This window comes from Lacerta agilis, chromosome 17, assembly GCF_009819535.1.
Source record: "Lacerta agilis isolate rLacAgi1 chromosome 17, rLacAgi1.pri, whole genome shotgun sequence".
Classification (NCBI taxonomy): domain Eukaryota; kingdom Metazoa; phylum Chordata; class Lepidosauria; order Squamata; family Lacertidae; genus Lacerta; species Lacerta agilis.
In genome coordinates, this window is record NC_046328.1 from 21,393,954 (window position 1) to 21,418,322 (window position 24,369).

Below are 24,369 nucleotides of genomic sequence, written 5' to 3' on the forward strand. Positions count from 1 at the left end.
CTGAGTAAGACCTAGTTGTTGTTGTTGGTTTTAAAAATATGCCTATTTTTATTGACACTTATTAAAAGATATACAAAAGTTCATGCCTAATACAAACGATACTTTTTATAATACACCGGAATAAAAGAAATACTTTAAAACCTAATCTAAAAAAAGGAACAGGAGCAAAAAGAAAGAGAGAGAGAGAGGAAAGAAAAGAAAAGAAAAGAAAAGAAAAGAAAGAAAATGGAAAAAGATAAAAAGACTTCTGGTTCTTTGTCAGCTACATATAGTATTCACTCATTAACATTCAATTATTTTGTTTTCTATAAGCCAATATTTTTTCAATCTTCAAATCCAGATATTACGAATTCACTTTCTCGTTCACACAAAACAAGTGCGTAAAAAGTTTCCAGTCCTTAAGAAATGTCAATAGTGGTTTTTCTCTAATTAGACACGTTAAGTTTGCCATCTCAGCCAAGTCCAACAATTAAGACCTATTGTGATGCAAGACTGGACGGATTGATTGACATCCCTTATTGCAGAACCTGAATGAGTTTTGCATGTGAGGGGCGAAGAGATGTATCACAGAAGAGTGGGATAATCAGCCTCGTGTAACTAACACGCTTAAGTCTAACTAGTGCCGGAAGGGTTAATACATAGAGTAAGATGTCCTGCCAGGCTTAGCTTTGTCACTTCCCTTACCTTGGGAGGAAACAGGTAATTTTTTCCTCCACCAACGAGAACATACAACAGGTCCTTTGCAGCTCCGCCTGCAAACATGATACAAGTACGTAATATACAGGGCAAGGTTCTTGCACCCCTTTCCAGACTGCGGACTTACCTTGCTGAGAACCTGAAGCTGCTTCTTCTCTTTCTCACTGGTTGCCAGCAATGCAAATTGCTGCAACAGGATTGGCGTGGGAGGGGTGGTGATATCCAGGTAATATTTGAAGGCCTGGAAGATGGTACAGGCAGGGACGCGGTTTTCGTCCGTCCAGTTGCTGATGACACCTGCCAAGACAGAAGCCGTTTGGCGTGCATTGCAGCGGAGGCTGGTCTATCGGGGCAAATGGGGCACTGCCCCACCAGCCTCAGCCCACCCTCGGACACCTCCACCTGCTGGGCTGCCCTGCCTGTCGGCTACCCCAAACTGTGCCTTTTATCCATTTCGGATGGGTCGAATATGGATTTAAGATGAAAACCACTTACCACTTTTCTGTTAGGAACACAGGGAGCTGCCTTGTACTGAGCCACACTCTTGGTCCATCCAGCTCAATATTGCCTACACTGACTGGCAGCATCTCTCCACAATTTCAGGCAGGATTTCCTCCCAGGCCTCCCCGGAGATGCTGTTGGGGATTGCATGCAAGGCAGGGACTCTGCCTCCTCATTTCGCCATGTCACAGTTCTGGGAGGAGTCCTCAGGTTTCTCTCGTCATATTTGGCTCAGTAAAGTAATGTTTATTCTCACTTTGCGCCTATATTAAGGGTATCTTGGGCTGCAGCTAAAACGGTGCCCTTTATCAATTTCTGAGGGGCTGAATATGCAAACCACGTACCATTTTTCTATTAGTAGCTGCTCACTTCCCCATTTCACAAGGCTGAAAGGAGTCGCGAGCTTCGCTTTAAATACTTGGCTCGATATAAAGTAATGTTTATTCTCATTTCTGGGAAATGGACTCATAAATTAAGAGCATCTCGGGGCACAGCGAAACCTATGGATTTTGCCTCCATTTGGTGGCCATTTGTTACATGTTTGACAGGCCAATTGTGGGGATGGCAACCTCCAATGAAATATGGCTTTATTTGGTATTCATATCATTTGTTTTGTTTTCTCTCTGTATCAGGTCACTTTTTGTTGTAACATCTAACGCATCGTGTAGTCTCTTGAGAATGTAATTTATTACCTTTGTCTTTTTTTGGTACCATTTCCCCCAACTCTTTTATTTTATTTCATATTTCTTACTGGATTGTTGTTTTAACTTCATAATGAAGTCTTGATTTTTTTTTAAACTTTAGGAAGAAAAATGAAGGAAGAAAAAGGGTTGCCTCCAACTAAGTGAAACACTAAGTAGACCCACTGAGATTAATGAACCTCCATTAGTCATCTCCATTAATTTCTGCAGGGGCTGCTCCTAATTTGATTAATGTTTGATGCAACCCTAAGTCTTCTACTGCAGGCGCCCAGGCAAGCAAAATACAGATGTTGAAGCAACAAGGAATGGCTCCTACATAAGTCAACTCTGTCCAACCAGGTGAACTGAAAACAACAACCACAGTGCCTTTGCTCCTTACCTAAAGCCGTGTTTCTCTCTTCCAAGAGCTCCACCTTCACCAGCTGGTTGGTAGGGGGTGCATCTTCCAGCCGTTCGATCAAGGCGTTGACCAGGTCTTCGTGGTTACCTGGGAAGACGCCCAGGTGGTCTCCGGGTTCATAATGCAGCTCCTGGTGTCCGTTGGTGTGAAGCCGTAGGAAGATTGTGGAGCGGCTAAAGCAAGTGAGTAAGGAAGGCTTTGGGTGTGCCGCTCTTTGCAGATAACATTATTAGGCAGACCTTGCCCATAGCACATTTAGGTAGTGGTACTTGGTTCATTTCTGGGCCCAAATCAATGTGGGATATGTTACATAAGTAGCAGTCAAGTAGTGTACTGTACAACATTCCTTGTTTTCCTACAGTGGACATGTGGGGTAATGTTGGTTCTAGCCAGTCAAAAACTTCCTGTTTCTTCCTGGCTGGGAGATTCTTCCTTTGCATATGACTAGAGGTGGGTGTGGCCTTACCTGTCCAGGTAACAAAAGGACAAGGCATGCTGCCACTCTCTCTCTCTCTCTCTCTTTGACTTCCTCCGTCATTGGAGCAGCTTTTTAGCTAGAAATGCTCTGTTGGCTTCCAGCCAACACAAGATACTGGGATTATCCCCACATGGGATAGTTCCACATGTATATACTTTGTAACTAAGTCTGCCTTCAGGGATCTAACTGTGAACTGATGTGAGTAAACTTCTTTATATACTTTACACAAGATTGTGGCGCGTTTATTCTTTTAAGAGGGATATAAGGGAACTTACCAGGAACCAAATAGCGAGAGGCTTACACAAGCCTGCAACCAGCTACCCGCTGTGCGTTTAAAAGGGGAATGTAAAACTCTGCTAAGTAAAGGAACTTGCTAGTGCAAGTTAGGAAGGATATTAACAATATATCCTCTCCTGCCTCCCTGAACCTTCCCACAATCAAGGGGCTCATGTTGGTGTCTAAAGCCCTAAAGAACCCAGGCCATAAATATCAGAAATGCCTCCTCCTTCTCCAAAGACCCTCTCAAGTGTCAAGACTGGCAGAGGGGGCCCTCCTGGTGGTTCCACCACCCTCAAAAGCCTGGGGGCTGGTGGACCAGAACATGTGTATTTTCAGGACCCACCCTGTTTTTTTTGTTACTGTATTTTGTAATTGCTTTCTTCTCTAGCTGCTCTTTCTTCATGCCTTTATTGTTTGGTGAGTGTTTGGATGCCCAAACAAAATGTGGTTACGGAAGGATATTGAGTTTGCATGCTAACACCAAGCCATCGCTAAAACAAACTGAGGTTTGGAAACAGACAACAAACCATGGTTTCAGATCATGGTTTGCTGTCAGAGAACAAACGGTGGTTAAGCCACCGGCCAGGGTTCACACATAACATTAAGCGATGGTTTAATGAACCATGGTTTGGTGCTCTGTGCGGACTAGATAGATCCTGGGCCTAATCAAGCTGTGTTCTTCTCAAACTTGCCATTTTTGGCAGTGGTGAGCCTGCAGCTCCTACCTGGATTTGGGGCTTTGTAGATTCTGACGTGCCAGGAGCCGGGCTGCGAAGACTCGCTTTTTGTGGATGCTGTACAAGCCTGCGAATGAAAGAGAGTCGGTTAGTCCTGTTTGCGGGGACTAGTTGCAAGTGTCACGACTGTGGTTCAAGGACATATTCTGGCTGGGGGGCAGCGGCGGCACAACACAGTATCAAAGAAGGTGCATGCGGCCTGGAATGTGAAACTTGTTGGGCCATATTGAGCCCCTGGGGCTAGAGCAGGCATAGGGATGATGGGAATTGTAGTCTCAAAACATCTCAAGGGCCGATTTTGCCTATGCCTGGGCTAGAGGTTCTCCCACCCCTGTTGTAAATACACCCAACATTATAAAAAGTACAAAAACACCACAAAACATTGTTACAACACCACCGTAGCAGTCGGCAGGGAAGTGTCGGCAGTGCAGTGGTACTCAGCACACATCCCAATGCTGAGCTTCGCTGCCAGTTGGAGAGAGGGGAAGAGGTGAGGCAGCAAAGAGCTTGGGGTGGTGTGGGGGCAGCAGCGGAGCTAATGCAACACCGTGCTTGCACCGCACCAAACTCCCTGCCACCTCTCCTTCCCGGTAACCTGCAGTGATGCTCAGATTTGGCAAGCCTGGTGAGCAACGCCTCTCCGCTTATGCAACCGCCACCGGATAGCCAAGCCTGGCCAAGTCCTGCCTCTGGAAACGTCCCACCAGGCACCGGGGAAGTAAGCGGCAAGCCACAGTACCTTGTGTCAGTTCGGGTGCTTCAGCAACATAGGTCAGGCGGAACTTGCTCCTCTTCCAGCTCCGGTCGTTGCTGATGAGGGAGTTGTTGGCTTTCTCGATGTTGACGTCGTCGCCCACGCAGAACACATCACACGCTGCCTGCAGGACAAACCAGGTTCTCAAGGCAAAGTAAGGCAGGCTGGGTGGGTGGGAGGAGGAAAGGTGTCCAGCTAGGGTTCCTCCCCTCATCTCAGGACTGTGCTTTGGAGAAAGGGCTAAGCAGAGCTGTGAAGATGTCCTGATGGTTGACGGGGCAGGGCAAGCTCACTCACGGGATTCTCCTGCCATAGTTGTGATTCCTGGAGTGGGTTGGCAGGGGCAGACCTTGGAGTCTCAAATTCCAGCCGCGCCCCGTGTGATGCCAAAATTCAGCGCCCCCTGCCTCTCACACTCTATTCTAAATAATAGATGTGGTGCCTCCTGCAGCTCTGTATCCAGGTCGCACTCCCCTAAATCTGCCTCTGGGGCAGGGGAGAGAGCAGACAGAGCTGCTTCCTCTGAGAGGGTCTCTGCCGTCCATCCCCAAACGCCTGCTTGTCAGAGCCCACCAGCTCCTTCTCCCTCCTACCTCTTGTGCCTGTGGCTGCCAAATAATTCCAGTTCCTGATGGAGCCAAGGGGCCTCTGACACCCTTCAGACAACCCATTTATTGATCATCCACAGATCACGCCTGGCCCTTGTTCCAATTTTCCCCATCACTTTCCTAACTGCAAATTAGTTTCTCTTCTCCTTTTTTGAAGCGGATTTGTTGCACTCAGGTGGTACAGCTCTCTAAACCACTTTTTACTTGTGCAGATCGAATTTCCAGGCCACGAGTTCAAAACCCTCCCACAAATTTCTGACAGCCTGGAGGTGATGGCACAACACCTCCCTGTTGAGGAACCTATTGCTCATAAACAGTTGCTTACAACAGGGCTGGGCCTCGTGGCTCTGAGATACCCTCTCCCCAACGTTTCCCCATCTTCTAATCCCATCTCCTGGCAGGAGGCTGAAGAGAAGGTGGCTACCTTGAAGACCTTTTTGGCCCACGTCCTGAAGGATTCCTCTTGCCCGCACAGCTCATCCCCCTCGCCCATCCTCAGGATGCGTTCTCCACCCAGCTCCTCCAAGAGTGTGTCCACGGCGCGAGCAAAGGCGCAGAAGTGGGGATAGGCCCGTGACCCCAGTCCAAAGACGGAGAATCTGTAGGGCAGCAGGAGAGGTGAATCAGTCAACATTCCTCATTTCTTGTTTTTCCATTTTTTTTTTAAAGACCTCATGAAAACAAACTGACATTTCAGTGTTGACTTCTCCTAATGTACCCATACTCATGAGGGACGTGGGTGGCGCTGTGGTCTAAACCACAGAGCCTAGGGCTTGCCAATCAGAAGGTCGGTGGTTCAAATCCCTGCGATGGGGTGAGCTCCCATTGCTTGGTCCCTGCTCCTGCCAACCTAGCAGTTCCAAAGCACGTCAAAGTGCAAGTAGATAAATAGATACCGTTCCTGCGGAAAGGTAAACAGCGTTTCCGTGCGCTGCTCTGGTTCACCAGAAGCGGCTTAGTCATGCTGGCCACATGACCCGGAAGCTGTACGCCGGCTCCCTCAGCCAATAAAGTGAGATGAGCGCCGCAACCCCAGAGTCGTCCGCGACTGGACCTAACGGTCAGGGGTCCCTTTACCTTTACCTTACCCATACTCACATGCCATTCTCCCTTATATTTACCCATTTATTTCAAAGTGATTGTCTCATAATAGCAGAATGCACTTTGTATGCTATTTCCCACTGACATATGCAGTTTCCTGCACGCTTTGCCGTACTGTATGCATTTTTGCACACGGGGCTAGACTCGATAGCCGCATTGCGAAATCCAGATAACTGCAAATTTCAGAGGCCGGCTGTGTTTTCAGTTTGCACATTCTTTCGGAAAGTGCGGATTGGGTTGGTTCGCCTCCCGCTGAGAACTTAATCGAAATTTCCCCATCCTTATCTGTACGCAAGGAAGCAGACATCGAGGTGGTGGCTGCATGGCTAAGCAGAGCCAGCAGGGGTCACTCTCAGCCCGACAGAAGGCCATAGACAGAGAGTGAGATTTGTCTCTTGGGGCAAGATTATACTATGTCTTCCAGCTCCTGGACACTGCTGGATTGCAAGTTTGCAGCATGAGTTCTGAACTCCCCACTGCTCACCCGCCCTGCCCACCTGACGTTGGCCAGCGGACCGGTGCTCTCAAAGTTGTCCCTTGCTTCAGGCCCATCAGCCGAAGATTTCCGAGCATCCGAATACGATGAGACGCTGTTGAATCGCACTTTGTAGCTCCTGCAAAACAGGATGGTAACTCAGTGGAAGAGAATCTGTTTTGTGTGTAGGTCAATCCCCCAGTGCTGGGAATACCCCCTGCCTAAAACCCTGGAGAACTTCTGCTTGTAGGCAATACTGAACTAGATGCATTAACGGCCTGACTTTGTATAAGACAACCCCCTATGCTTGTTTTATATTAGAAAAGAACCATAGCTCAGTGGCAGATTGCCTGCTTTTCATGCAGCAGGACCCAGGTTCAAATCCTTACAACCCCCCTGTAAGGTAGGCTCCACTGATAGTGCCACTAGACCTACTAAAAAAAAAGTAGTTGGGAGATCTAGTTATAGATCATTTGCATCAGGGTGGGTCTATTTTGGTTCTCAAGATGCAAAGAACCAGCCCACTATGCTGGTCAAAGGAAGAGGCTCACTCAGTGGACACCTGACACCTAGTGGCTGCTCAGGGTAACTGCTTCCTAATTGGTGGTTGAGAAATCATTGGTGGATGAGCGTCCTAGGAATTTTGTATTCCTAGTTTCTTGGCGATTTGCAGCAAGGGGTTTAGACTCCTAGTTGTTCAACAACAGCAGCAGCAACCAACTGACCTCCCCGCACACACCTGAACAAGGCTGCTGCAATCAAAGAAAGTCAAGGAGAAGACTTGACAGGGCAGGCTGGTCCATTAGGACACTGCCTTGTCAACCTCAGCCTTTCACCAGCCAGCTAGCTGGAGCCCACCTACCTACCACCTTCCCTCTTAGTATTATTGTTGCCCTTGCAGAACTCAACGGGGGGCTCCATCTGGCTCCATCGGCTATTGGCTCTGGCGCCACCTGCTGTTGGTCTCCTTGCCTCCCACCCTACCAGTCGACTGGGGCTTGTGTGTGTACAAAAGGACTATGAGCTCAAATCAGTTCTGGCACTGAAAGCGCATCCCTAGGCTCAGAATGTGCTCAGGAGTACCCTGGGCCTTTAGTTCCTGCCTTTCTTTTGCACCTGGCTCTGGTTGATGGATTTGGGGGTTCCCGTTAAAAAAACAACAACAACCCACGCAATTCATAATTCCTGCATCAAGGTTAGCACACCCACCTTCTCTCTTCTAGGTTGGAGTTGGGATTCCTCATTTCCATCAGAGCACAGCCAAATTTCTGGGAAATGAGGGGAAATGTAAACGTGTGGGAGAACAGGCACATTGAACAGAATTAAGTTAAAAATACAACTGATGAAAAAACAAAAAACAAATCTGGACTGGGGGGATCAGGATTAGGAAGCTTCTTATGTTGCTCAACAAAGGCAGACCCCCCTCCCCGACTGAACTGCACAACTTGCACTTCATTTCCCCAAAAGCCCTCAGTGCAACAGGGGGAAACGATCAAGTAGGATTCCTTGGAGGAAAAGGTCTGTTGCAAGGTGGGTGGTGCTTAGGACTGACCGAGCTAGGGATCATCTCTCCGCATTGCCTTCAAACCTTCCACCAACATTTCCATTCCAGCAGAAAACATTAATACAGGGCAGTTAAAGCTAAAAAAAAAATGTGGGCTGGGTTGGACCTTTTTTTTTTTTTTAAAGGGGGTGCAGGGAGAAGGATTTCATGATGTCTAAGTGCAAAAGCTGACCAATACTGGAACGGTTACTTTCCCTACAGGCTAGCGGAGCCGCCCAGCCACAGGCAAGACTGTTTTGCAAGGCTGTGGCTCCACCATGTCAAGTCTTCCAGAAGTACCATAACAAGTCTCCAAGAACAAAGCCAACATTTTAGGATGTGATCTGAAGGCACATAAGACCACTATCTTCCTGAAGCTAACGAGGTCTGGAGGGGACCTGCATTTCATCCTCATCGTCAATCACTAATTTGGGCCTTTCTGCTGCGGGGAAATATCTGCAGACTTAGTCAACCTAACCCAACAAAATGGAACAAGGAAAATCTCCCTCCTACCTCCCCGTTCTCAGGTGGGTCTCCGTTGCCAAAGGTGCTTGTGACCACCAGCACAAGAGTTTCATGTTCCAAGTGGACAGTGTCGTACTCGTCCATCGACATCACCTGGAGAAAAAGGGCACAGAGAGGCTCGTGGGAAGTATCCCGATGGCCGTCCAGGATGGAGTGACCTGTGGTGGCCTTCCAGATGTTGCCAACTCATGCCAGCGTGGCCAATAATAAGGGATGGTGGGAAGTGGAATCGAACAATGTCTAGGAGTCCCAAAGGCTTGATTACTGTATGTGGGCCCACCCTTGAACCTGGTGCAGATATTTTTTTGGTTTTGTTCTTTACCACCCAGCGTTAATTTTACCAAACAAACACACAAATAAACATATAAATGCAGTGCGTGCTTGTATTTCGACTTTTCCTGGCTTCACGGCAGGCTAGCTTCTAAATGCGTGCTTATCCATTTATTTCTTTGCCTTACGGACAAAACAAAACATGAACAGTTTTACGTACGGGTGAGGGAGGTAATGGTGACTAGCCAGCTGGTGCCTTCTGCAAATTTGCAGAACCATTCAGCACACCCCGCCCCCAACCACCTGCCAAAGCTTGATCTTAAAGAGGAAAAGCTTTATTAAACACAGCCTGGGCCCTTTCAGACCAGCCCAACGGTTTGACAAAAGTTACATGTCTTTGCCCTCGAAGAAAAGCAGTTCAGCTCCTCGCTGGAGAGTTGGAGAAGTTGAGCTAAACTCTGGAATCCTACCTTGGCATCAAAGGCATGCTTGAAGATCTCACACAGGGTTTTTGCATAGACCTGGGATTTTCCAGTTTCCGTGGCATACAGGATAGTGGCCTTGACTCTCTTTGCCATTGCCTGCCCCATCAGTTTGGCAGAGAACTTCACAGCCCTAGGAGGGTGGGGGGAAAGAAGGAAGATGGTTTATTGACCTGGGAAGCTGATCTGATCTTTCCTCCTGGTTACTCTCAACATATTTATTTCTATCTATTTATTTATTTATGCATATGCAGGGTGCAGTTTGCATTCAATACATTAAAAGGTAGGTGTGCACCCATGTGTTTGACGACAGCAAGAAAACCACAAGCACTGAATGAAACCTTCCAAGTCAAGGTGTACTGACTTCAGATGCTCCTTAGGTCTACGCCTATGATTTATTTAAGAAGTGCACACCTAAGAAACATTTGAATGAGACGTGGGTAAAACATACATCTTGCAGGTATGATTGGATCAACTGACGGCACTTATCTCCCATCTTTCCCCCCAAGGAGCTCAAGGGAGCATTCATGGTTCCCCTCCTCCTCACCGAATCCCCACAACAACCCTGTGAGGTAGGTTAGGGCTGAGCAGCAGTGACTGGCCCAAGGTCACCCAGTGAGCTCCATGGCCGAGTGGGGATTTGAACCCTGGTCTCCCAGCTCCTAGTCGGACACTCTAACCACTATACCACCACTGGCTCTCTGAGTGAGCCTGCATGGGTACAGCGTCTGGCCAAGTCTCCATCTGGACTCAAATTCCCACCAGCCCCAGCCCATACTGTATGGCCCATGCCAAGGGATGATGGGAGCTGTAGTCCAACGCTCTCTGGAGGCCCACAGGTTCCTGATACAGACAGAAGGTCCCCAACCAGTTGGATAGCTCTGTTGGTTAGAGTCTGGTGCTGACAATGCCAAGGTTGTGGGTTTGAACCTCATATGGGACAGCTGCGTATTCCTGCATTGCATGGGGTTGGATTAGATGCTCTTCAGGGTCCTTTCCAACTCTTACGATTCTATGAACACACAAACTTTGCACAGGTGACAAATGACATTTTTAAGTAGGGACGGCACAAGTCATTGAAAAGATGCTCTCTTAACAGCAAACGCCTCTGATCAGTTACTTGAGAGTAGGTGTATGCTTTGCCTAAATCTTACTGGGCTAGTTTATTGGGGTGTCTGTGTTAGGAGCCCTGGCTAATGACCCATCAAGTCCAGCATCCTGTTCTCACAGTGGCCAACCAGATGCCCGTGGAAAGCCCACAAACAGGTCCTGAGTGAACCAGCACTCTTCCCTTCCTAGGTTTCCAGTAGATGATATTCAGAAGGTGGGTGGTTCGAATCCCTGCGGCGGGGTGAGCTCCCGTTGCTCTGTCCCAGCTCCTGCCAACCTAGCAGTTCGAAAGCATGCCAGTGCAAGTAGATAAATAGGTACCACTGTGGTGGGAAGGTAAAGAGTGTTTCCGTGTGCTCTGGTTTCCGTCATGGTGTTCCATTGTGCCAGAAGTGGTTTAGTCATGCTGGCCACATGACCTGGAAAGCTGTCTGTGGACAAACGCCGGCTCCCTCGGCCTGAAAGTGAGATGAGCGCCGCAACCCCATAGTCGCTTTTGACTGGACTTAACTGTCCAGGGGTCCTTGACCTTGACCTATTCTGAAGTATATTGCCTCTGACGGTGGAGGCAGAACAAAGCCATTGCCCAATCCTCTTTTCAAGCAATCCAAGGATCGCTTTCGGAAACGTCGTTTTGCCCCCCACTGCAAACCTCAGAATTTTCCTCAAGTGCGCTAATACTTCCCACCCCCCCTGAAAATAGGAGCATGTCTGTGTGTGTGCAGCTTACATCAACACCAGTTCTCACCCCTTTTATTTAGGGGGGTGCTTACAAAAACGATTTGCATAAATTGAAGGCAGGGAAGAAGCACAAAAGGTCACCGAGAATAAAAGAAAATGCTGGCAGCCTTCTAAAGGAAGCAGACTCAGCTTACCCTGCACACAGCTTAAAATCAAAAGAATGCAGAAGGGTAGAAAGGTATTTCCACCAAAACGATAATCGCTATGGCGCCCCGTAAAGCTCTCACAATGATTGAGAAATGCCGCACAACCCCCAGAGAGACATCGGTAAATGCAACTTAACTGGGTCAACGGGTGGCTCTGATAATCTTCAATAAATGAGAAAGGTTTTATTTTGTTTTATTTTTCAGGCCGGACTTGCATTTTGTCAGACTTTTGGGGTGGATTGAATACAAATGGTCTGATTACCACGCAAGGCTGGCTCAAGAGATTTTGCCATCCCAGGTGAATTAATTTTGCAGTGACCTCGCATCTTTTTATTTATTTATTATTTGCAAACATGTTGGATTGTGCTTCCTTGTCAGGGGTTTTCCCAGCCACAGTCCTTTCTCTCTGTGTGTTTCCTACAACGAAGGGAAGGCACATTTCTAAGAGATGGAAGTGAATTTTGCACATTTGCTCGAACAGACAGAGGGAAAAGGGATCGCGATTAGGAATGTGCATGTGGGAGCTGCAGCCGAATGCTGCAGTGTATTCTCTCCTTGTAACAGGAGTGCACCAGCTCAGGGTTCCAGCCAGTCACCCCTGCCCTTTTCCAGGATACTCCGTTCCACCTTTGGTTTTCCATTTTTCTTTCCCAACCAGAGCTCGACTTTTTGGGGCCAGATTCAACTAACCTAGTGTGCTAGGGGAACCAACACAAGGACTCCTGCTAGCCCTGTGGGGATTGCCACCTCTCCACCCCACACATGTCTACGTGCCTCCCCAAAATCTGCTCTATAGGATTGGAAGAAACTCCCCCACCCGAACAGAGTTCAGTGATAGCATTTGATTTACATCCTATGCCCTTTTAAAATGTGTTTTTTTGGGACGGGGGTTATTGGGTTGTCGTTTAATTTTTATTATGTATTTTGAGGTTTTATATCCTGATTTTAACTGTGAACCGCCCTGAGACACCCAGGTATAGGGTGGTATATAGATTCAATCAATCAATGAATAAGATGGTGGGCTGAACCTTTCTGGAATCATAGAATCATAGGGTTGGGAGGGAGCACAAGGGTCATCAAGTCCAAACCCATGCAATGCAAGAATCTTTTGCCCAATGTAGGACTTGAATCCGTGACCCTGAGATTAAAAGTCTCATGCTCTACTAAACAGAGCTATCCCGGAATAGCTATCTGTCAGGCTTCTCTTGCCTTTGATGTTGCTCGTGAGAAACGACCAGCTCCAGCGGTGAGCTAAAAAGCTGTTTTATTTTTATTAAGAGTTACAGAGTGTTGAAATCATGACTGCTCAATTACTTTCAGTTTCCCGGACTGCTATCTTCCCGCGCGCACCAACAGAGCCAACTTCTCGGCCCTCTGATATGACGTCGACGCCTCCCCCTCTGCTCACCCACTTGTCTGCTACCGACAGTGTGTGAAATCTCTCCCTCTTCCGGAGACGTTTCCTGGTGGGGGCTGGTAGAGGGAGATGAATCTGTAGAGATTATAGGCAACTGCTCTCGATATCCCAACAGCTCCCCTTTACTGGCTGAATCGCTATCTTTTCTCTCCTCTGCAGTTTCACCCTTTCTCTCCCCCCGCTCCTCCTGAGCAATCCCTCTTTCCCTGGCACTATCCTACAGCTCCCAGGATTCTTTGGGAACAGCCACAATGGTTTAAAGTGGTATAATAGTGCTTTAAACGCATGGTGTAGATATAGCCATACTGCAGTACCCCACAAGCTGAGTGATTCCCTCTTCCCCCACTAGTTCCGGCAGACCCAGCAACATAGTTCACTTACTTGGCTAACTTTTTAAACCCGATGGCTCTCTTCTTGGTGGGAGTGCCATTGATGCCTTTCCAGATATGGGTGTTCCATGGATCGGGCTGGGAAGAAAGGAAAAGAACCCTGGATGAAAGGGAAGAAAATAAACGCTCAAACTGAAGGGGGGATCTGTCACACCCACAGCCAGAGCTGGTTTCGAGTATATATGTGAGGTCAGCAACAGAGACTTCACTGTCCCAAGGTGAGCAGTGGTGTTGTAAGGACATAATTTGGATCAGGATCTCACTGCTGCTCTCCCTGTTAACTCCTTACATATACTGAGCCAGACCAACCAGGTCCATTGGGCTCAGCATTGTCTACACTGACTGGCAGCAGCTCTCCAGGGTTTCAGCTAGAGGATATTTGTCCCCAGGCCTACCTGCAGGTGCCGGGATTTGAAACCTGGGACCATCTGCATGCAAAGCAGGTGCTCTGACACTAAGCTATGAAACGTCCCTTTAAAATAATGCTAAGATTCCAGTCCTCAAGGTTCTGAAGCAAGGGGCAGTGGAAGCTGCTTTATATGGAGTCAGACCATTGGTCCATCTAGCTCAGTACTGACTACACTGACTGGCAGTGGCTGTTGAGGGTTTCAGGGAGGAGATTTTCTCTCTCTCTGCCAGGCCTAACTGGCGATGCCAGGGATTGAACCTGGGACCTTCTGAATGCAAAGCAGATGCTCTTCCACTTAGTTGCAGCCCTTCCCCCTTTGCTAGACAGAGCCCTAGCTATTCTCCATCTCCTGATTTCATACTTGCTGGACACCTGTGAGGGCTGAAGTCAGAAGCAGGTCAGCACTACAGTACCATATTTTCCCGTCTATAAGACGCCCCCATGTATAAGACACCCCCTATTTTTGGGGACTCTGATTTAAGAAAATGGGGGGAAACATCTATCCATGTATAAGACACCCCAAATTTTTGACATTATTTTTTAGGGAAAAAACCTAGTCTTATACATGGAAAAATACGGTAAGGTAATCCGTCACCAATGGCAATGAAGTGAACTATTCAAGGAAACCAAAATACAGCTTAGGCCTAGTAGTCTTGGTATTCCTATCCATAGGTCCTGCCCCGATGACGCAGCTACAAGGCCTGAAAGTCCCCACCTTCCCAACCCTCTGAAAGGCTCCTCTTCCCCAGGGTTTCCTCCATGCAGCCTCAAACTGCTTCTGCACACAGTTAATCTCTCCTCTGCCCTTTCCATTTCTCTGTGCATTCTCAGAGACCAGGAGGGAAGGGGATCTGGTCACAGCAGGAGGAGCAGGAGACTCCCTGGATTCTTCAGCCACCTCTTGATCCCCCTCCTCCCCAACCTTTGCTTCAGCCTCAGAGTCTGAACTCCTCTCTGGCACAGACTCTTCCTGCTCAACAAACCCTGTTGCGCCTCCAGCTTCTGACACTTCCTCCTCCCTCTGGCTGTCAGGGACCATGCTGAGGAGGGCTGTACTGAGGAGGAATGATGGGAGCCAACTCCTCCTCCTGATCCTGAATCTTCCCAGGAGCAGGAGGACAGTATAGATTTGGAACAGTGGCTTGCCGAGGGGCATAGTTCAGAAGGCAAAAGCTGGGAAGTACTGGATGGGGAACAGCTAGCAGAGGAAACACTAGAAGAGAGAGAGTTAACAGATTCACAGTCTCTGGACAACATTCACCACCCCCCCATCCCCAAAGACACAGAGAGCTCAGAAAGTGTCAGAACAGAAAGCGCAGAGGGTACAAGATCAGATTATAAGACATAGGAGTGATGTGGGTGACTAGGGACGGAGAGGGGAAGGAACTTAATTGGGAACACCGCCATTTCTAGGAGGTGTGTTCTTTGTTCTTTCACTGTGATTATTAAATTTTCTAACAGGTAAGAAGACTCCTTTTCCTTTGTTCTGCTTATCTACTGCCACGGGGGGAGGAAGCCGATTCCCTGAAGCCTGACACTGGCCACTCATCGCCATCCCACCACCAATCCCCTGACTCTGAGTCATCTTCCCCTGGGGATTCCCTTGAGGCGTCCCCAGCCGGTGCCTCCCACCATATCCTCTGCATCCAGCAAGTTGATGGCAACACCTCCTAGTGGGCGAGAGATACTGAACCACATGGCAGGGCATGGTGGGCGCAAGGCAGGAAGTGGACTGTGTACCTGGTACTCAAAGGAGGGCGTCAGCCTGTAGTTGAGCATCTCTTGGTGGAAGACGGGGGTGATGCTACCGGACATGGGCGGGACGATCCATACCCAGTCAGCCGGGCAACCTCCCCGACAGCGGTACTCATTTTCCATGTGCTTGATGAAGGACTCCGTGGCCGAGTGGTGGTCCACAATGGTCACCTTGTCGCTCTGTAGGAGTGGGAGCACCAGGTCAACGGGTTCTTAAGCAAAACAGGTTCTTACGTCACAGAGGACAAGGCTACCAGGGGGTGGGGCACATGGAGAAAGGGCTCAAGGGAAGACCGCAGGGTTGGCTAATTGCCCATCATTTTGGGAGATGTGTTTCCCAGTACCTGGAAGCTGTACAAAACAGCAATGTTTATCTCCACCAGTGCTTGGTCCTTCCAGAGCGATGAGGTCTTCCGCATGTCCAGGTTCATCTTTTTGGCAACTTCCTGCGGTGGAACAACAGCGAAAAGCGTTTCCTCCTCCAAAATATCCAAAGTTGTTGATTCCTGCACGGGGTGGGGAAACTTTCTCGGCTCAAGGGCCGGATTCCCTTCTGCCAAACTTTCTGGGAGCCACAGGTCAGTGGTGTGAGGGGTCAGAGGCTCAAGTGAGCAGAGCACACGCATACCCTCTCCATTGGCTATTTCGCAGATGATGCTAAACCATGGTTTTATTAAATGATGGTTTATTAAACCATGGCTTAGTGTCATGTGTGAATTCAGGCCAGCAGCTTAACTACGATTTATCAAAGGTTACTCATTACCCAAAGACTGCAGTTGGTTTATTAGCTTTAGTTAACATTGACCATAGTTCACTGTCACATTCAGTCTTGGAACTCCTCCAGTTAAGGAGCTGTCACCTCCCCAAAGCTACAGACCGACTATTGAAGATTGGCCATAAAATTCAAACCGCTCCCAAGATTCGGTTGGTCTTGTTGGTGCTGTTAACTATTCTGCAATGTAATAAACCAAAGTTTGAGTGCCATAAGTCTCAACTTTAACAATGGATTATTAAATCTGGTTATCATTAAGCATGGTTAACATTGACCATGGTTCAGTGTTATGTTGTGAATTGGGTCGCAGTTCAAAAAAACACCTCCTGGTCGTTTCAAAAGGACTTGAAGAGATTGTGGAGCAGAGCAGGGAACGGTCTGTGAACAGGAGATCTTTAAAAGCAATAGATCTTTACAAACTGAAGTCTAAGCTGTAGCACAGCTCTTTACCAGCAAATCCTGACTGGGATTTCATGCAGGCAGGCCATTCTTACTCAACCTTAATTCCCCCCTTCTGGCCTGCCTTACAGAGATATTGTCACAATTGCAACACTGTCAAATGCTCTGAACCCCCGTGAGAGGCACTCTCCTACCTCCAGGATGTTGTAGCGAGAGTTGTCGCAGTAATCGCGGACTCCGATCTCGGTGCCCATGTACCAGCCGCTGAAGGGGCAAGCCGAGAACTCCAAACCCCCGATTTCAAGCAGCATGTTGGAAACCGCGGGCAACCCGTACCACTGCAGTCCCAGCTCTTTGAACCAGGCAAACCTGCAAACAGGGGAGGGGGCAGGGCAAGGCGAGACACTTTGAATTGGGAATATAAACTTATACCCGCTCCCCGCAGTCATCTCTCTTTACCCTGGCAAGTTATCCCTACTCAAGGATATCTCACAGCCAGGAAAAAGCAACTGAGGAGCAGGAAGAGCAGGGCCAACAAGACACGTAGACAGGGCAGAGAGGGGGGGTATGGCCTGGAGTGAATCCTGAGGGCCAGACAGAGGGGCCTGGGGGGCCACATTCCAGCTGAGGTTCTACCCCCCTGATATATCTCAGTGTGCCGCAGGTGTGGAGGGTGGTGGCATGAGAACAAGAATTTTCATCTGCAGAATGCTCTCGCCTGGAGCCATTGTGGTCCCTTTCCCGATGCCAGGGCTTATAATACCTTTTTATTCACTCGCGCCTTATTTGTTTAACCTACTGCATTTCTATCCCACCTTTTTCTCCAAGGGGCTCAAAGTGGCATACAAGGTTCTCTCTCTCCTCATTTAATCCCCAACACAACCCTGTGAGGTAGGTTAGGCTGAGTTTCAGCAACCGGCCCAAGGTTTATGGCTGAGTGAGGATTAGATCCCTGGTCTCTCAGGTCCTAGTCTGGCCCTTCAACCACGGCACCAGAGTTTCCCAAACCTGGGTCTCCAGCTGGTTTTGGACTACAATTCCCACCATCCCTGACCACTGGTCCTGCTAGCTAGGGATGGTGGGAGTTGTAGTCCAAAAACAGCTGGAGACCCAAGTTTGGGAAACCCTGGACTTGATGATCCCCAGGGTCCCTTCCAACTAAGCAGGCCTCTGTGGTGGCATTCATCTTTTAGTGGAGTAGGATGTGTCCTCCTTATTGCATTATTAGAAGGAGTCAATGCATTAGCGTATGGTGACCGAGTCTTAGCTCTGCCAGGCTCCAGCTTTCCAGGATCTTGGGAACTGAATCTCCCTTCACCACTCAGCTGCTATTTGTTCATTTGTGAACTGGAGATTCCACGAAAGGAACCTGAGGATTCTCTGTGTCCAAAGCAGTTGCTCTGCCACTGAGTTGCAGCCTCTTTCTGTGCACACACAGCAAGATCAAGGTACGTTAAAAAGGTTAAGGACCTCTGGACGGTTAAGTCCAGTCAAAGGCGACTATGGGGTTGTGGCACTCATCTCGCTTTCAGGCCGAAGGAGCTGGCATTTGTCCACAGACAGCTTTCTGGGTCATGTGACCAGCATGACTAAACCGCTTCTGGTGTGGTCTAGTGCAGTGTTTTTCAACCACTGTTCCGCGGCACACTAGTGTGCCGCGAGATGTTGCCTGGTGTGCCATGGGAAAAATTGTGTTTATTTGATTCCTATTCAAGAGAATTACTTTATATATAGTCAATATAGGCACAGAGTTAATTTTTTTAACATTTTCTAATGGTGGTGTGCCTCGTGATTTTTTTCATGAAACAAGTGTGCCCTTGCCCAAAAAAGGTTGAAAAACACTGGTCTAGTGGTTAAGAGCAGTAGACTCGTAATCTGGGGAACCGGATTCACGTCTCCGCTCCTGCACATGCAGCTGCTGGGTGACCTTGGGCTAGTCACACTTCTCTGAAGTCTCTCAGCCCCACTCACCTCACAGAGTGTTTGTTGTGGGGGAGGAAGGGAAAGGAGAATGTTAGCCGCTTTGAGACTCCTTCGGGTAGTGATAAAGCGGGATATCAAATCCAAACTCCTCCTCTTCTTCTTCTTCTTCTTCTGGCGCAACAGGACACCGTGACGGAAGCCAAAGCACATGAAACCCCATTTGCCTTCCCACCGCAGGGGTACCTATTTATTTACTTGCACTGGTGTGCTTTTGAACTGCTAGGTTGGCAGGAGCTGGGACAGAGCAACAGGAGCTCACCCCATTGCGGGGATTCGAACCGCCAACATTCCGATCGGCAAGCCCTAGGCTCTGTGGTTTAGACCACAGCACCACCCGCGTCCCTTTCCATGTGCACACAGCAAGATCAATGAGGCTGCAACCAGATCCCCTATCTGAGGTGGCACCCACAGCCATAGCCAACTCCGAAAAGGCTCCCCAAACATCCTTGGTGGTGAAACAACAAAAACAGGCGTTTCAACTTACTTGGGGTGCCTGATGGGTACTTCCAGTACCAGCTCAGGTGGGATCTCAAAGAGCTCAGGGTCGTTGCCATTGGCCTGAAGCAGGAGCGGCAGGACATCAAAGCGGCCCTTGGGTGGCTTCCACCCTTGCTGTATGCAGATCTGCATCCAAAGAAAAGAGGACCGGATTGGTTGCAATCCATGCTGCAGGACACCAGCAGCCAGGCACACCTCTTGCATGAGGCAGAGAGCTGCAATTCCTAGAGCTCTCTGTGAACAATTATGGCTTCTCTCAAAGGATTCTGGGAGCTGAAGTTTTCTAAGGATGCTGAGAGTTTTTAGGAGGCCCCTTCCTCCCCTCATAGAGCTACAATTCCCAGAGTTCCCTGTGAACAGTCATGGCTCCCCTCAAAGGATTCTGGGAGATGCTGAGAGTTTTTAGGAGGACCCCATTCCCCTCAAAGAGCTACGATTCCCAGAGTTCCCTGGGAAGAGGGATTGCTTGTTAAGCAGCTCTGGGAACCGTAGCTCTGTGAGTGGAATAGGGGCCTCCTAAGAACTCACATGTTTCAGGTGGCATTTAATAGTTGCTAAATAAGCTTTTAACTTATTTTAAATTGCATTGTTCTAATATGTTGGTGTTTGCTGTCTTAGGTTCCTTCAAGAGGAAGGGCAGGATTGAAATTGAATTTAGTAACAATACTGGGTTGTATCCAACTAAGGCCACATTCACACCAGACCCTTTATGATAATATTTGAAACAGCCGTGGCTTCCCCCCGAGGATTCTGGGAGCTGTAGTTTGTTAGGAGTGCTGGGAGTTGTTAGGAAGCCCCTCTATTCCCCTCACAGAACTACACTTTTCAGAGTGGGCTAACAGTCCATTGCTCTTCACAGAGGTTATTGGGGTCTCCTAACAACTCTCAGCACCCTTAACAAACTACAGCTCCCAGAATCCTCGGGGGGGAGCCATGACTTTTTCAAACTGGTATTGTAGTGCTTTAAGTGTGTGGTGTGAATGTGGTTGTAGTCTAACCACATAAACTTTGCATGAGCAAACCAGGAGGAATGCTGAATAAAGCAATCATCTGGCAGTGACCTCAATACCTGAACACCACAATCGACAGTCAAGGAACTGCCAGGAAGATTACTGTAATGTGCTCTCTGTGGGCCTTCCTTTCTGCTTGATCTGGAGGTTCCTGTTAGTGCAGAACGTTGAAGCACAATTGCTGATGGGAGTGAGACGTTGTCAGCAGATAACTCACGTGCTCAGAGATCGGCACCAGTTGCTGATTTGCTACCGGGCCGAATTCAAGGTGCCACTGCGAATGTATAAAACCCTTAACAATTTAGGGCCAGTTTACCTGCAAGGTTGCCTTACCCTATATATGCCCACTAGAACACTTTGATTGGGAGAACTGGCATTGTTACAGATGCCACATAATATCTGCTTTGCATTTGTAAGAGCTCCGTCTTTTAGTGTGGCAGCCCCTGAACTCCCTGCTTATTAATATATCAGGCAAAATCCATGTGCTCTTTTTGGTGCCTGCCTTATATCAATAGGCAGGGAGTTCCAAAGTATAGCCCAAAGTCTTAACAAGTATGTTTAGACTTGGGACCAGACTTTGTTTAGACAAGCCTACCCAGATATTTAGAAAGTTAATACAAGTTTTAATATGCTTTCACTCTACTATTATTTTACTTTTTGAAAGTCTTAAATTGTTATCGATCGATGCTATTTTTTAATCTTTTCTGTAACCAGCTATGAAGTTTTTTTTTAAAAAAACCAAGCAGTGTATAAATTGTATAAAATAAAAAATAATAATGGTATTGATAAAACCAATTGCCTGCTGTCTAGCTCGAACAAACCAGTTATGTTTAGCACAGCAAAGTTTGCGATAAAAGCTTCTCAGCTCAGGAAAGCCCGAGAGTCTTCTTTGAGCTCTGAGTTTTCCTCCATTTGTGTTTTTATCTGTGATGTGCATAATAATGTTTTAATCATGTCTTTGAGACCTGCCTATTTTTGTTTGTTTGTTTTCGGCTATAACGCATATTTGGTTGACCAATAAAATCTGGCGATGATAATGGCAATAAATAAGGCGACCACAGTTCTACAATGGCTAGGAAACCAGAGGAGTGCAGATCCCTCTTCCTCGTGCACCGACCTCAGTCAGCTCCACGTTGGCCGGGTCTCCCAGGAAGGTGCCGTCCAGCTGTTTGTAGCCAGCGTAGCGGATGAGTTGGGAGTTCCAGACTCGGAAGTCGTGTCTTCCATCCGTCCTCTGGGGGAATATGGTGATGGCCGACCTACAAATGGCGTCAAAAAGGGAAAAGGGGGCTGGGTGTTAGCGGTCCCTAAGAGTAGAGTCCAAAGTGTTGGAGGGACAGGTCAAAAGTCAACAGCCGGGTTGCCAGGCTCAGACTGGCAAAGGAGCAGTGGCGACTGGTGCCCACTGGAACTGGTAGCGTGAAAGGCTGGGAGGCACTGTGATACCACTTCAAACAGTCATGGCTTCCCACAGAGACTTCTGGGAAAGGTAGATTTTGTTTTTTAAGGGTACAGTGGCACCTTGGTTCTCAAACTTAAACCGTTCCAGAAGTCTGTTCCAAAACCAAAACGTTCCAACACCAAGGCGCACTTTCCCATAGAAAGTAACGCAAAATGGATTAATCCGTTCCAGACTTTTAAAAACAACCCCAAGTTAGCAATTTAACATGAATTTTACTATCTAACGAGACCATTGATCCATAAAATGAAAGCAATAAACAATGTACTGCAGTCACACAATCAATCAATCAATCAGTAGCTGAACTGGGTTCCACACAGTCACAAAAACAACAAAAAAGCTGCAAAAACAAAAATGCAAAATAAATAGCAAAAACAGGCAGACCTCAGCGTAACACTCAAATCAGAAGTGTGGCACTCAAAACAGAGCATGTTCGCCTACCGAAAGAAGTTCGCAAACCGGAACATCAACTTCCAGGTTTGCAGCATTCGGGTTCCAAGTTGTTTGAGAACCAAGGTACCACTGAACTGAGAGTTGTTAAGAGAACCCCTATTCCCTCCACGAAGTTACAGTTCCTAGCGTTCCCTGTGAAGAGATATTCCTTGTTACACCACTCTCTGAGGGAAGGGAAGAAGGGTGTCCTAACAACTCCCAGCCTGCTTAACAAACTACAGTGTTTGTTAAGTGGTGCCTGCGCGAAGCCATGTCTGTCTAAAGTGGCATCACAGCGCTTTGGATTCCTGGTGCAACTCAGGGCCTGGGTGGCTGTTTGCAACCTTTTGCCTAATTTCATGCAGTGGTCTTGGGGAGCCTGGAAGGAAAGGAGGAAAGCGTGAGAAGAACAGAACAGTGAGGGGTTTAGCAGGGACAGAAAGGAAGGGGTGGGACAATTGATGGAGGAGGTGGGGCGAAAGCCCCTCTGGAAACAATCAATGTCCTGTGGGGAGGGGGAGAGGACAATGGAGTACACTGAAAAGGGGCTTGCCTGCCTGGACCCCTGAATATTCCACACTGATACAGGTAGGTAGCCGTGTTGGTCTGCCGTAGTCAAAACAAAATAAAAAAATATTTTTAAAAAATCATTCCAGTAGCACCTTAGAGACCAACTAAGTATCTGAAGAAGTGTGCATGCACACGAAAGCTCATCCCAAGAACAAACTTAGTTGGTCTCTAAGGTGCTACTGGACGGAATTTTTTTATTTTGTTTTTATATTTATCCAGACAGACAACAAGGGCCAAATCTTCACACTGCTGGCTCTCGGCCCCCATCAGATTATTCCAGAGGGAGTGTGGCCCTCAACAGACAATAAAGCTTTCCTATCCCTGGCTTACTTGGGTGGTTTTGGGTTTATTTATCTGAGAGAGAGAGAGATAAAAAGAGGGGGTGCAGAAAAAGAGACAAGGGGAGGGGAGGGGTGCACCCATTCCCTTTTGCCTCCGGCCTAGCCCACCACTGGCTCTGAGGTCACCCCCAGCCTCCTATCCCTGAGGGAATGGCGCAACCCTTAGCAGAGAAGAAGGGAAGGATTACAAACACCACACACCTGAGGTTCCCTTTGTTAGTGGCATACTTTATGTGGTTGCAAATGTAGTTGAACATCCCATGGGCCGTGGTGCAGTCCCGGGCGTCAAAGACCTGAAAGGATTCAAATGGAATGGAGTTCAGGGGACAGGAACAAAGATGAGTGGGGTACAGAAATCCTGATTTTTTGGGGGGGGGAGGTATCACTGCTACATTTCTACCCCATCCTTTCTCCTGAGGAGCTGCTGCTGCTGCTGCTGCTGCTGGTGGTATATGACTCTATTCCTCCACATTTCATCCTCACAACAACCCTGTGATGTAGGTCAATAGGCTGAGAGAAAGTGGCTAGCTCAAAGTTGCCCAGGGAGCTCTTCATGGCTGAGTGGGGATTTGAACCCTGGTCTCCCAGACCCTAGTCCATACCACCTTCGACCGTGGAGGCAGAATGGCTAGCAGCCATTATTGAATTCATCATTAAATGAAGGAACGATGATGACCATGTCATTTAAAGTCTACTCAATATTGATCCAGAGTAGATTCTAATGTATAGTTAGCAGAGAAAAACTTTAACACGTTGCAGGATTCCCAAAAAATAGACCAGAGGCAATTAATATTTCATCCATCAGTGCTTTACTGCTACTGAAGGCAAATGAGCATAACAGTCACAAATCCAATACATTCAGGATTGGCACTGTCCATAAGAAATCCAGTAGCAGCAGACTTACAATAAGTTATAATAAGTCTAAAACTTAGATTTAACCACACCAGACGGAAAAGAGATAGAAAGAGGAAATGAGTGAAACCTAGGCTTCTTCTGGCCTATTATTATAGTCAGCATGACCTTGACAGAAAGAGATAAGAGAACCAGTTTAAACCAGCTGCACACAGCTTCTCTGAAGGCATAACCCAAACATCATGAACCTTCTTTCACACGGAGAAGCTTCCAGAACCCTCTTGAATTAAGTAGACTAGGAAAGATCTCTACACATCAGATCAACACTTTCTGCACTACGGAATGCAAACTGACACACCCTATGCGACCTCACCTGCAGCTTGGACCACTGGATCCGGCCCACACAGCGGGAGGCATTGCGCCAGGCGTGCTTGGCCCCGTAGATCAGCTCTGTGTCTCGCAGTTGGTACGTGTCTGTAGCTTCTATCTCCTTGGTGACTTCCTCCAGCCTCTCCAGGTGGGCCTTGGAGCCAAAC

The 24,369-nt window shown here is 47.9% G+C and overlaps 1 protein-coding gene across 2 annotated transcripts in view; it reads right to left on the reverse strand.

The window, feature by feature from the left end:
• Positions 1-24,369, reverse strand: part of NOS1 (nitric oxide synthase 1) — a 113,100-nt gene that overhangs the window by 11,087 nt on the left and 77,644 nt on the right. For both annotated transcript variants that reach the window (XM_033136440.1, XM_033136441.1), the window contains 17 exons: positions 24,207-24,369; positions 23,183-23,274; positions 21,297-21,438; positions 19,156-19,295; positions 16,883-17,057; positions 15,862-15,963; positions 15,503-15,697; positions 13,346-13,431; positions 9,539-9,683; positions 8,787-8,891; positions 7,940-7,998; positions 6,753-6,869; positions 5,579-5,753; positions 4,532-4,670; positions 3,781-3,859; positions 2,278-2,471; positions 824-993 (listed from right to left, as the gene is read on the reverse strand). In XM_033136440.1, the coding sequence (XP_032992331.1) occupies positions 824-993; positions 2,278-2,471; positions 3,781-3,859; positions 4,532-4,670; positions 5,579-5,753; positions 6,753-6,869; positions 7,940-7,998; positions 8,787-8,891; positions 9,539-9,683; positions 13,346-13,431; positions 15,503-15,697; positions 15,862-15,963; positions 16,883-17,057; positions 19,156-19,295; positions 21,297-21,438; positions 23,183-23,274; positions 24,207-24,369 (2,278 nt within the window). The remainder of the gene's footprint in view (positions 1-823; positions 994-2,277; positions 2,472-3,780; positions 3,860-4,531; positions 4,671-5,578; positions 5,754-6,752; positions 6,870-7,939; positions 7,999-8,786; positions 8,892-9,538; positions 9,684-13,345; positions 13,432-15,502; positions 15,698-15,861; positions 15,964-16,882; positions 17,058-19,155; positions 19,296-21,296; positions 21,439-23,182; positions 23,275-24,206) is intronic.